At 39.1% G+C, this 12,591-nt stretch overlaps 1 protein-coding gene across 1 annotated transcript in view; it reads left to right on the top strand.

The window, feature by feature from the left end:
* The window catches only part of sorcs3 (sortilin related VPS10 domain containing receptor 3), a 162,345-nt gene that overhangs the window by 133,958 nt on the left and 15,796 nt on the right, over positions 1–12,591 (top strand). Inside the window, exons 19-21 of the mRNA XM_034893776.1 lie at positions 30–163; positions 1,793–1,916; positions 2,595–2,707. Coding sequence (XP_034749667.1) covers positions 30–163; positions 1,793–1,916; positions 2,595–2,707 — 371 coding nt within the window. The remainder of the gene's footprint in view (positions 1–29; positions 164–1,792; positions 1,917–2,594; positions 2,708–12,591) is intronic.

Here is a 12,591-nt window from a genome sequence, read left to right on the forward strand (position 1 = left end):
TCAATTCCAATGTGCTCTTTCTTTCCCAGGTCCAGTAGAGCATGTCCAGCTTCTCGCTCCCTTCGTAGTCATAAAAAACAAGGAGGTGAACATCACAGCAGTGGTCTTACCCAGCCACCCACGGACTGTTACTTACTTCTGGTGGCTAGGCAACAATACTGAGGTAATTCTTCCAAGACCATACTCATTAATTCACAAATGTTTCTTTTGCATAGAAAGGTATGTACTGTACAAAACCCATTATCAAAATTAAACCTGGTAATTGGCTGACATTTTCATATTTCCGTCTGGATCAAAGTAGTCTATATCGCCGGATGTCCCTCACCTTCCAGTTTCTTTGTTTTGGCATTCTAAAGATCCGACAATCACATTTTATTCATCTTTAATTTTTTGAAGCACTTCTCATCACACATTTGAGAGCCTTTTTAATTCCACAGCTCACCTCCCCACGTGGACAAACAGATTCTTGTCCAAGGCTATTTCGCGGGCGTGTTACAGACCAGAAGCTTGAGTAACCTATTAACAGATAAATATGCCCTTTTCTGATGCAGGAAAAGTCGAGACAGGTCACATTAGTTGCATTCGTTCAGCAGGCTGTACTCTGTCTTTTTTTAAAAGGATTTTATAACTTTCTTTCTCTTTCCTTTTAACAGACTTCACATCCTTCACATTAAACTCATTCACTTAGTTCCCAAATTTGCCATTCACATTGCAACACAAAATGATCATATATTTAACCACTGAAATAACATAGTATAGTCTATGAACTTACCAATCTGTTTTTAAGTCACACAGAAGCAAACATTACCAACATTGTTACAATCTTAATAAGTTCTTCTCTCTTCTACAAACTACTCACTTAAAATCAATGTTATAGAACTGCACTGGAAATAAATAGAAGCACAACATTATGGTCGCCATCTTGTGACTTTGTTTACATACCAGAGCTAGCAAAACTATGCTAGAATTACAAGTTTCTAACTCAAATAAAACACACATTTTCTGCCTCAAACCTTCTCAGATAATGTTCCAAATGGTTTTATAGTGCTTTAAAAACATATTTTTGTGTTGTAACACACACTTACTAACCTTTTTTGATGCAGGAAAAGAAGAGACAGGAAGCATTAGTTGTGTTCGTTCAGCAGACTGTCCTCTGTCTGAGGGACGGAGGCCGTTGTCCCAACTAGCGCTCACCTAACAACGCTCTCCCTTGTGGTGGGGACACTTATAAAGCCTTCAACCATACATTTAAACCTGGTCTCTTTGACAGAAAAATACATATAATCAGATTATAAACATGGCAATTGTGACCATACATTTGTAGGTGTCACAGACGCACCTAGAGTTTTGATGGTTGGGAAAGTGGAAAGACGACCCTAAAACATCAGATGTTTTTGTATTTAAAAGAAGGATCTTACACTTTTACAGAAAGGTCGACCTCCTTAGATATTGCCAGACACTTCTTTGAGCGGTTTTATGGAGGTAAATAAAAGCTGGACAACTGTCCTATTGTTTCTCCACTGCAGCGATCTCGCTTAATACTGGACCAAAGTCAAAGATTGTTGTTCCCATCAGACATAAGAAACATTAACCAAAATTCAGGTTACTCTCAGACAAATCACATTTTGATAATGTAAAAGTCACATCACCTGATGGATAGACATATAATGAAACCAGTCAACCTGGGACACCGCCCTGATGAAGGCAAGATAACCGGAAATCTCTGGTTAATAAAGTATGTTCCACGTGATTAAGAAGTGTGACATTATTTTGGACCTTTTTGCACTTCCAGCCCGTGATAACATTGGACGGGAGTATTTCACACACCTTCTCCACGGACGGAATGCACACCATCACAGTCCAGGTGGCTGCAGCCAACACCATACTGCAGGACACCAAGACCATAGCAGTCAAAGGTCAGTATTTGTTGTCTTGTTGTGTCCTGGAGCTAACTGCTGGTATATTTTCCTTTTATAAGGGGAGACAATGCAGGTGAATGACTGGGAAAACAGATATCCCCATGAAGCCTCCCCAGTTTATTACTGACATTAAGAAAAAGATTGTTTTTATCTAAACTGTTATGTTTAAATATGCAAATTAAGCATTATGTATTTAAATGAGTGCTAATTTGCCAGTGAATTGGGACACGCCATAGTATTAAGAGCAACCGTGATGATCAGCAATGCAGTTGTATGTATAGCAGTTGAATATTTCAGAATACATATGATTGGTCAGATGCTTGTACTGTCAGCTCCTACTTGAGTAACATGAATCCCATTACTGTTAGGACCTCTAAAGTATATGTCTTCATTGAAAAGGAAGTAATCCGGCAGCAAGTGTCTGTAAAATACAGTGATTTATTACCAGCGGATGGCTTGGCATAAAGCTTTGACATTTTCTAATTATCTAGGAGTGCATCTGGTACATTTAGCCAAAGGGAAGGGAAGGAGTTATGAGAAACCCTCTTCTTTTCATCAAGTGTTAACTACCTGAACTCAACTTGAGCAAAATGACAGTTGGCGCAGCTCCCTGAGAATAATGCCCTCGGATCCGAGTGAACTAATGGCTGATTCTCCCTCGACTCTCCTCGACAGAATTCTTCAAATCGCTACTTTTATCTTTCTCCCCGAATCTGGATGAGTTCAACCCCGACGTACCCGAGTGGAGACAGGATGTGGGGAGAGTAATTAAGAAGGCTCTGCTTCAAGTGAGTGATTTCATCTATTCTGTTCTTCGCTTCTTTCTCTTCCGTCCATCCTCCTGTCTGTCTTCAGCTCCTTTCCTTTTCTGTCTTTTTTTATCTTCGATTGTCTTTCTCACCTTACGGTTTCTCAATTATTTCCTATACCCCAATTAACTCTGCTGCTCAATACTCAATGGTGCAACAAGAGAATGCCCTCAGGCCACCCTGGGATTCATCATCAGATAGGTGTGACAGCGCTTCTTTAAGATAATTCTACGCTTCCATCTCCTGGTATACCAGATTATTATAACACCACAAAAGCAAACTACAAATGGTCATAATGAATTAGATAGAATAGATAGATAGAATACACTTCATTGTCTCCGATAGACAATCAACAATCTGTTGCTTCACAACAGCAACATGTCACAGAGAAAGCATTCAAAAATTGGCACTAAAACAAGGGCCGCACAAGGAAAATATGATACGCTATGAAGATAATGTTATAGATATTAAAGTGTACTCAGTTTTGCATTTCTGCCGCCTTCATTAATCTGTTTAGGTACAACAAACTACTTGAGAGAAAATATTTTTTTAACATTCTTTAATTCAACAAATTGAACATTGAATTGAATATAAATGGCACCTGAATGTAAGTGGCATTTTTAGGCCTTAATAATGACAGGACAGTTTAGACATGACAGGGAAGAGAGAAGAGAATGAAATGTAGAAAAGGGCCGCAAGTCGGAGTCAAACCTGCGGCCATTGCATCAAGTACCGAGCCTTTCTATACGGGTGCCTGCTCTACCAAGTGAGCTACCCAGGCGCTCAACAGTTACCAATTAAAGTTTAGTTTTCTACTGATATATTCTTTCATCTAACACCAAAAATGTGCGTTTTTCAAGACATATAGTATATCTACGGTATATATATGCACTGTGTCATGCACTGTGGAGCAAAGTCTGGCAAAGCAAGACAAGACATGAACAAAATCTGTGAGATTAACCGGAAAACAAGATTTGGTCCTCATGAAGTATTTTTCCAAAAGTGTTTGGAAGTTTGTGTGTGTGTGTGTGTGTGTGGTGGCCTGGGTGCTTGGTAGAGACCTACATCTGATACCTGTCACTGTGTCTAATGTGTGTGTGTTAGACTACTTGAACAGAGGAGGGATGCAAGTGCTCTCGCCGTGTGTGGGAAGCTCACCCATCATTGTTAAGTGCTACTCATCTTCCCATTCACAGCTCATGAATAGCGGATAGCATTTGCTTGTGGCCATCGTACCAACATATTGAGCATTAGAGCTGCTGGTGGGCGCTTTAGGAGGAAGATTTAAATGAAGAGGATCTCATGAATAACCTGGATAAGCACGACTCAGGTCCATGCTTTTGAGCCGATTGATGTCCCTTTATGCCATATAAAGTAAAATAAGAATTTTAGTTCCAGCAATATATTTCTCCATTTAGACAAGAGGTAACTTAGACTCAATGTAAACAACCCTGTAGGCACACTGGTTTTGTTCATGTTTAAACTCATATGACTTAGGGTAGAAATCTCTTCAATTAATCAAGGTTATTGGTGCATTCTCAAGCTATTAAAGGCTTGTGTACTTCACTAATCCCAGAGATTGGCATGTAAACCCGAATGTCCTGTGTCCCAGTTAAGTAAGGTGCAATGTAGACTACAGCCCTTACAGGGTGATCAGGAATCAGTCTGAAGGTGTTGTATTCGCCTCAAAAAACGCCTCGCTGTACTTTAGCTCGCTTATCACATGGCTATTTGCCAAATAAATTGAAAATGTGTAGCTGTTTATTGGCAACACAACAGGATCTCCCCCTCCGGCAACAAATATATTTCTGGCAAAAGGCACCAGGGTTGGGCATCCAGAGACAATTCCAATTGGTTAAAAAAATCACAATTCCAGTAGAATCGGTTCATTTTTGGAATAGTGTGGAATCATTTAGAGGATTTGGTTTCAAATCTGATCATTGCTTTCCAATTTATTATGTGCAAGTGTATTATCTTCCCCCATATGATCATAGTTCATCCCCCATTACAGGCTGTGGTAGGAGCCATAAATTTTAAGAGCTATTCGGGCTATTATGGCAATGATAGGACACGGGATAGCACAGGGACACGATCTGCGGTCTCTGACGCACGCAACAACAACGGCAACAACAGTGGGACGGTTGCTAGCTAGGTGGACCAATCTCTTCACCCAGCTGCTGTTCTAATCACTGCGGGTTGACATAAGCATTGGAAGCAGTGTGAGCTAGCGGGCTACTGACTGCTCTAATTTACATTAACCTGAACATTTCCGTTGATGTTGAAGTGAGACACGGTGAATAACGTCTTTGGGAATATGTACATTGACGTTTATGTCCTCATTCATCTCGTTTCTTTTTTTTAACACCTGTAAGATAACAGTAAACATGTTAAAACATGCTAACTAATAGGCATTGTTGTCCCTACAACTGTTGCCACGTAGCGATCATAGACGGTATATAAAGATGTAGCGATAGAGGCTCACCAGATCTGCCGTAATTGTTTGAATGGACACAAGTTGAAATTATGGTTATGTGGCGTAAATACATCTGCCAACAGGCTCATATTGTAATCACTGATGCAGAACACAGGATATTTTGTTAAACTACCACCTGTTTTATTAATGTAAAATTGTTTGGATTATACACAATATGTTACCATTTGCCTGCATTTTTCGGATTATTGTAGTCACGGTAACATGTTTCAAGTCACTGAGGTTTGCTACTTTAATTTTGTCAGGGTATTTTTCCCAACTTTTCAGAGCTTTATTTGATAAGTGATTTTGATCAAGACCAGTTAGCTTGCCAAGGGTGTATCACTGCCTTTCATTGGGTCTAAAGGCTTCAGGTTCAGTGTTTGGGAGTCCATAATGTGCCAGAACCATCTGAGAAGCAGTTATTGCCACTTTATCAAAGCACCTGAAAGGTCATTGGATAAAGAATCTGTCTGTCCGTTTGCCATTGTTGTTTTGAAGCAGCATTTGAGGAGCATTTACCTAAACAACGGCTGGAGCTGGCACACAGCTCCTCCTCCACGTGGCTCCTCAAAGGACGCTGATTGGTTCGTTCCACTGACACAAACACATTACTCAAAACCTGAGGAGATGGATTTTCGTGTTACGTGATCCCGTAATTCTCGTGTGATCTTGTGATATCAACAGACTAAAGTAATTCATGCACTACTGAGAACTGAGCAATTTAGCAAATTACCACAAAGTGCTAACGCTTTTGAAGAGGGACCTGAGTTAAAATTTAATTTAAATCCTTAATTATTTCTAGCAACTGGTTGGCTGTGGTGCAAATATTTGTTTCCCTGGGCCTTTGAGTCCGCACACACACACACACACACACACACACACACACACACACACACACATTGGGTGGACATTTTATCAAAATACAGCATAGAAAATCTGCTTAGAAATATAAGGAATTATGGGATAAAACAATACAATTTTGCTTAGAAATTCATGAAATCATTATTCATTTCAACTGTTTTCATTTGGAACAAATTGTATGTTCAAATGCAAAACACATCTTCTATAGGCTCAGTCTTCCGCTTTAAAAAAACAACATTTTCAGAGCTGGTTCCGTGCCTGGTATCAGAATTTTGGATAGTCACTATGGAAACATTAATTGCCCTTTTGATAAGGGCCGGGAAGATTGGCAGAACAGGCCATGGACATATAAAGAGTAGATGCTGCTTCAACCTCTACTGCCTACTGGCGCTGAAGAGCAGTGGACCGCCATCTTGGACCGGTCACTCGCTCCACTCGGTGTGATCTATTCGGCTGTCAGCGCATTTAATTAGTCACCCTCACTGAATACTGAACTGATTTTTACGGGTTATGTTTGCGGCAAAGGTCATACATGTAGCTATGATACATGCCACATGGTTAGGCATGTTTTAAAATTCAGTAATATTCAACAGTAATAGAATTTTCTGATATGATAAAAAGTTACCAGCTCTACTCCCAACACACACCAACACAAACACACACACACACACACACGGACACTAGGGTTGCACATTATTGACACAATGTGTTATTGCAATATCAATATGAATTCTTATATTTTTGAACACATGTAAAATTACAAAATAGATTCATAACAAATTAAACAAGTATTCTTACAACAAAAGGTTTATTTCAACTGAAAGTCATATTGGAGTGGTCCAACATGAATAAATAACTAAGGACCATGTCTACAGAACAGGATGTATTCTACTGGTTGGACAGCAATAAATATATGAATAAAGTTATAACATATATCAATAAGGACCATGTCTACAGAACAGGACGTGTTATACTGGTTGGACAGTAGACATATATAAATAAAGTTATAAAATATATAAATAAAGTTATAACATAAATAAATAAGGACCATTTCTACAGAACAGGACGTGTGATACTGGTTTGACAGTAGATGTATAAATAAAGTTATAAAATAAATAAAGTTATAAAATATGTAAATAAAGTACAGCTCCACAAAAAACACTAAATATTGCATACTTATTGCAACTTTTGATATATTTGATTAGATGGCTAGTTGTTGCAGCTGTTATTACTTACAGTACAGGCCAAAAGTTTTGACATGCCTTCTCATTCAATGTGTTTTCTTTATTTTCATGACTAATTATATTGTAGATTATCACTGAAGGAATCAAAACTATGAATGAACACATGTGGAGTTATGTACTTAACAAAAAACTGTGGCCACCCTTTGCTCTGATTACTGCTTTGTACACTTTTGACATTCTCTTGATGAGCTTCAAGAGGAAGTCACCTGAAATGGTTTCCCAACAGTCTTAAAAGAGTTCCCAGAATGCTCAGCACTTGTTGGCCCTTTTGCCTTCACTCTGCAGTCCAGCTCTCCCCAAACCATCTTGATTGTGTTCAGGTCCGATGACTGTGGAGGCGCAGCACTCAATCACTCTCTTTCTTGGTAAAATAGCCCTTACACAGCCTGGAGGTGTGTTTTGGGTCATTGTCCCGTTGAAAAATAAATGATGGTCCAACTAAACACAAACCGGATGGGATGGCATCTCACTACAGGATGCTGTGGTAGCCATGCTGGTTCAGTATGCCTTTAATTTGGAATAAATCCAAATAATATCACCAGCAAAAAAAAACTACACCATCACAACTCCTCCTCCATGCTTAACGGTGGGAACCAGGCATGAAGAATCCATCCGGTCACCTTTTCTCCGCTGCACAAAGACACGGTGGTTGGAACCAAAGATCTCAAACTTGGACTCATCAGACCAGATTTCCACTGGTCTAATGTCCATTCCTTTTGTTTCTTGGCCCAAACAAATCTCTTCTGCTTGTTGCCTCTTCTTAGCAGTGGTTTCTTAGCTGTATTTGACCATGAAGGCCTGATTTGCGCAGTCTCTTCTTAACAGCTGTTCTAGAGATCTGTCTGCTGCTAGAACTCTGTGTGCTATTCATCTGGTCTCTAATCTGAGTTTCTGTTAATTTGCGATGTCTGAGGCTGGTGACTCAGATGAATTTATCCTCAGCAGCAGAGGGGACTCTTTGTCTTCATTTCCTGGGGTGGTCCTCATGTGAGCCAGTTTCGTTTCCCTGCACTTGGGGACACGTTCAAAGTTTTGCAATTTTCTGGACCGACAGACCGTTATTTCTCAAAGTAATGATGAACACTTGTTTCTCTTAACTTAGCTGATTGGTTTTTGCCATATTATGAGTTCTAACAGTTGTCCAATAGGGCTGTCAGCTGTGTATCATTCTGACTTCTGCAGAACACAACTGAGGGTCCCAACTCCATTAATAAGGCAAGAAACAACACTAATTAACCCTGACAAGGCCCACCTGTGAAGGGAAAACCATTTCAGGTGACCACCTCATGAAAGTCATTGAGAGAACACCAAGGGTTTGCAGTACTTCAAAAAGCAAAGGGTGGCTACTTTGAAGAAACTAGAATATAAGACGTGTTTTCAGTTATTTCACACTTATTTTGTTAAGTACATAATGTTAAATAAATAATGTGTTAATTCATAATTTTGATGCCTTCAGTGATAATCTACAATGTAAATAGTCATGAAAATACAGGAAACTTATTAAATGAAAAGGTATGTTGGCCTGTACGGTAAGTATTTGGAAAGATGTTTTTATGTAATCTATTTGTAATATGTTAATTATCCGAACGTTTATGAATGAAACGCTAATAGCCTTATGATGATACACCTAGGCTACTCTTTGGAGGTGAACAGGAAGCTGAAGACGGATGGAATAATACTGTCTCGGAGTCGGATAATCCGTCTATCTTCAAAATCAGTCTCTCCTCAAAGCCACGTCCCACTTCTTCCTCGCATCAATCCTTCAAAATGAAAACAGAAGATTTGGAAGAGTCTACAAAAACATTTCAAAAGGCGGTCAAGCTTATTTTCTTCCTTCACATTTCTTAGAACCTTTATTGTTTCAGATCAACCGAAAACAGAATGTTACTTTGATGTTAGCGATCACTGTGAGGCAATTAATGAATATACACATCAACTTTATTTTTCTGCTTTCTTGCAGTTGTGGCCTAGGCTACTGATTCATTATGAATCCATTTTTGGAAGTGGCTTTTATTGTTGAAGACTATGAATGTAATGTTTCTCATTTTGTAGTATGCAGGTGATATATTTTGTCCACAAGTAGGGCGCACTTGGTTAATCCCAGTGAGAAACTCATATCACTAAAGAGGAATAAACTCAATAGAGAATGAAAAATAGGCTAAGGTAACCAGTTGTTTTAGATCAACTCAAGACTGTGTTACCCTGTCGCTAACGTAGTAAACACGTGACTGGAAGCGTCCTCATATAGATCTTTGGTAGCGTTAACTCACTGTGTAGCGCTATTTTATATACAACTATTTTATTTATTGCCAAAAGATCAAATTTAGCTCAACCTGAACTTCACTGATTTTATTTTTGGTAGGTGGCTGTGATGTGGGGCTCTGTATCTTCTGCTGCTAAGCAACGAGTATGATCGGTCCAAGATGGCGGACGCAATTTTGCGCAAAGCAGCCAATGCGGCTTCTACTCTTTATGTATCTATGGAACAGGTAGCCAAGTACTCTGATTCAATGGAAATCCTAATTGACACCAGTCTAGCCCAATGGATTGGGGGGTGGGGCACCGGTGGTGGGCCATCATATTTTGGGCGGGGGGGAAACCACCACAGCCTACCAGAATAACACACTAAAAAATCGACATAAAGGTAGCTTACATAGCATCTTGATAAGTATAGAACAAATTTACTTTGCACGACAGCTGGATTATCGTTATATCACACGAGAATTCATGTTGTTTGCCTTCACTAATGTGTTTTGCCCTCTCCTGACTGGCTTTGGCAGGAGTAGCCCATGTGCCGTTGATCTGATAGATTAGCTTGTGATGGATAGTTATAGACACATGCCTTTTCTAATCACCTGCCAAGTATTTTAAGAAAGTGGCTGCCTTTTCCAAAGACTTTACATTGACAGCTTTTCAAGTAGTTGTGTGTAACAAACCATCTGACACAGCAAGCAGGGAAATCTCCCTTTTAGCTGGCTGGAGAAGGATGTCACGGCTGGGCCATAACAGTTTCAAATATCTTCCAATGTTAGAGTCTTTTCAGTACAAATTTCCCCCTTTATGTTCCTCCGGGCAGATTTTCCTTGTTGAGGTGTAGTGAGAGAATAATACAAAGAGCTTTAGATATACTTTGGAATGCATTTTCAAACACAATACAGGCTCTCGATTTAGTCTCCCATCACTTACACTGAAATTGATTTGAGAACAGATCCCTTGAGGGCCAATATTAAAAGGAGCGAAGAAAAACCTGTTTTTCATTACGGGCATCTGACTATTGTTTTAAGAAAGACTTAAGGGTAACTGCTATTTTTTGCAACCTGGACCCTATTTTCCTTTTTTTTGTGTCTAGTGACTGATGGGAACTAGAATCTTTGACATTGGTCCAGTGTTAAACGAGATTGCTGCTGTCTGCATTGGCAAAACAAGCTACAAATAAAGATAACAGGGCAATTGTCCAGCTTGTATTCACCGTTACAAAAGTAGTTGTTTGGCCGCTGACGTGCTCAGATTAATATTCAGATTAAAAGTGGACGACAACATTATGGAAAGGGTTTGTCAGGAGGTCAACCTTTCTGTTAAAGAGTACAATACTTCTTTTTAAAACATAAACATCTTCAAATTTGCATCCACATAAATTAAATTTACAGTAATTTTAGCATCATAAAATACACTTCAGTTAAAGTCGACAGAAAAAACGAAAAAAAAAATGTTGGTCTTCATTCCACTTTCCCAACCATCAAAACTCTAGTTTTGGTGGAAATAAACACACAGTTTATTAATTCATATATACGAATATGTTGGTTCTATGCACGCTAAAAGTATTGCTTTTATATATGGAGTCTGGTGGGTTTGGCGCTAGCGACTTCAGACCTGTTTCTTCTAATAAAAAAGGTCTCTAACATGTTTTAAAGGTCCATCTCTGAAGGGATCCTTTCCATAATAGTGTCAGACACTTAATTATTAAAATGAGTCTCTCAGTGGCAAAACCAGCACTTTTGTAAAAGGTAAATACAAGCTGGGCAATTATCCTATTAACTTATGTTGTAGCTTGTTTTCTCCACTGCAGCAATCTTGCTTAATACAAAATGTTTTTTCCCATCAGACACTTAGACACAAAAATATAGGAAAATAGGGTCCAGGTTGAAAAAAAAACGTAGCTAGCCGTTAAGTCACTTAGGACAGTAGTTGCATACAGGTCATTTTTGCCCTCCCATTTTTTTAACTGACCGTGGTTACAAAAAAATGAGAAAATACTTACTGTATTAGCCCACAATGCACTGCAGTAACAGTTTAAAAGTATAACACATGCATATTGTGAGTCATGTCAAGCTCCTGTCTGGTTCAACTACGTGTCTCCTCCATTACATTGTTCACGCCACAGTCTTCTGTCTTTCCCGTGATTTTGGCATAGCTTTGGCAAAGGGACATTGAAACATATAATTATGGAAGTTATAGTTAGGGAAATCAAGAATCTTAAGACGGAACAAATGGATTTTTCCCCCCATCACACGTAGCTTGCCCATTATTTAATAAAGACAACTGCTGTTCCATAGGAACAACCCCAGTATAATATATATTAAATGGATTTTCTCAGCATCTTGATTCAGTTTCAGTGCCACACTTTACATTAGAGGGCCCTACCAGTGATCATAGAACTAGGGTTACAATGCATAACCATCTATACAGAGTCTTCACTGGAACAGGGGGTGAAACTGGTGACAGTTTCAATATGTGCTTTTTTAATATTTTAAACTTATGGATAGTGGCTGATGCATCACTTTTGTTTGTTTTCTTCTTTTCACATTATCCTGCTAGCGTTTGATATCAGCATGTGAAAGGACTGTGAAAGATCTGTTTATGAGGCTCGCGCTGACACAAAGTTCATTTCCAGACAAAACATATTGTCCAAGTGGTGACAGGAAGGGTTATTTTTCCTCTATTTTGATATGGTTGAGAACTCTTGCTTGAGTCAGAGGCCAACTGATGGCTTTTCAACACAGTAAACAACTCTCCAACAATAAAATATGAGGATCAGCTTACAATCAAAGTCAGGGTCCATTTAACTGAGGTGTTGTGTCGTGTAGCCCTGTTGCTGAATCTATCAAGTCATGACTTTGCACTCCTCACCTAGTCTAGGCTCACTTTGATGCCATTGACTCTACAGGGTCCTGAAGGGTATTTCATTCCCTGTGTCTTTCTTCAGCCACCTCCCTCTCAAATTCCCTTAAGCCTTGTGTTGTCTTTGGGTCAAATCTATAAATGTCTATATCCTAAAGATCTCATTT

The sequence above is a fragment of the Etheostoma cragini genome, chromosome 2 (genome assembly GCF_013103735.1).
Source record: "Etheostoma cragini isolate CJK2018 chromosome 2, CSU_Ecrag_1.0, whole genome shotgun sequence".
NCBI classification, from domain to species: Eukaryota; Metazoa; Chordata; class Actinopteri; order Perciformes; family Percidae; genus Etheostoma; species Etheostoma cragini.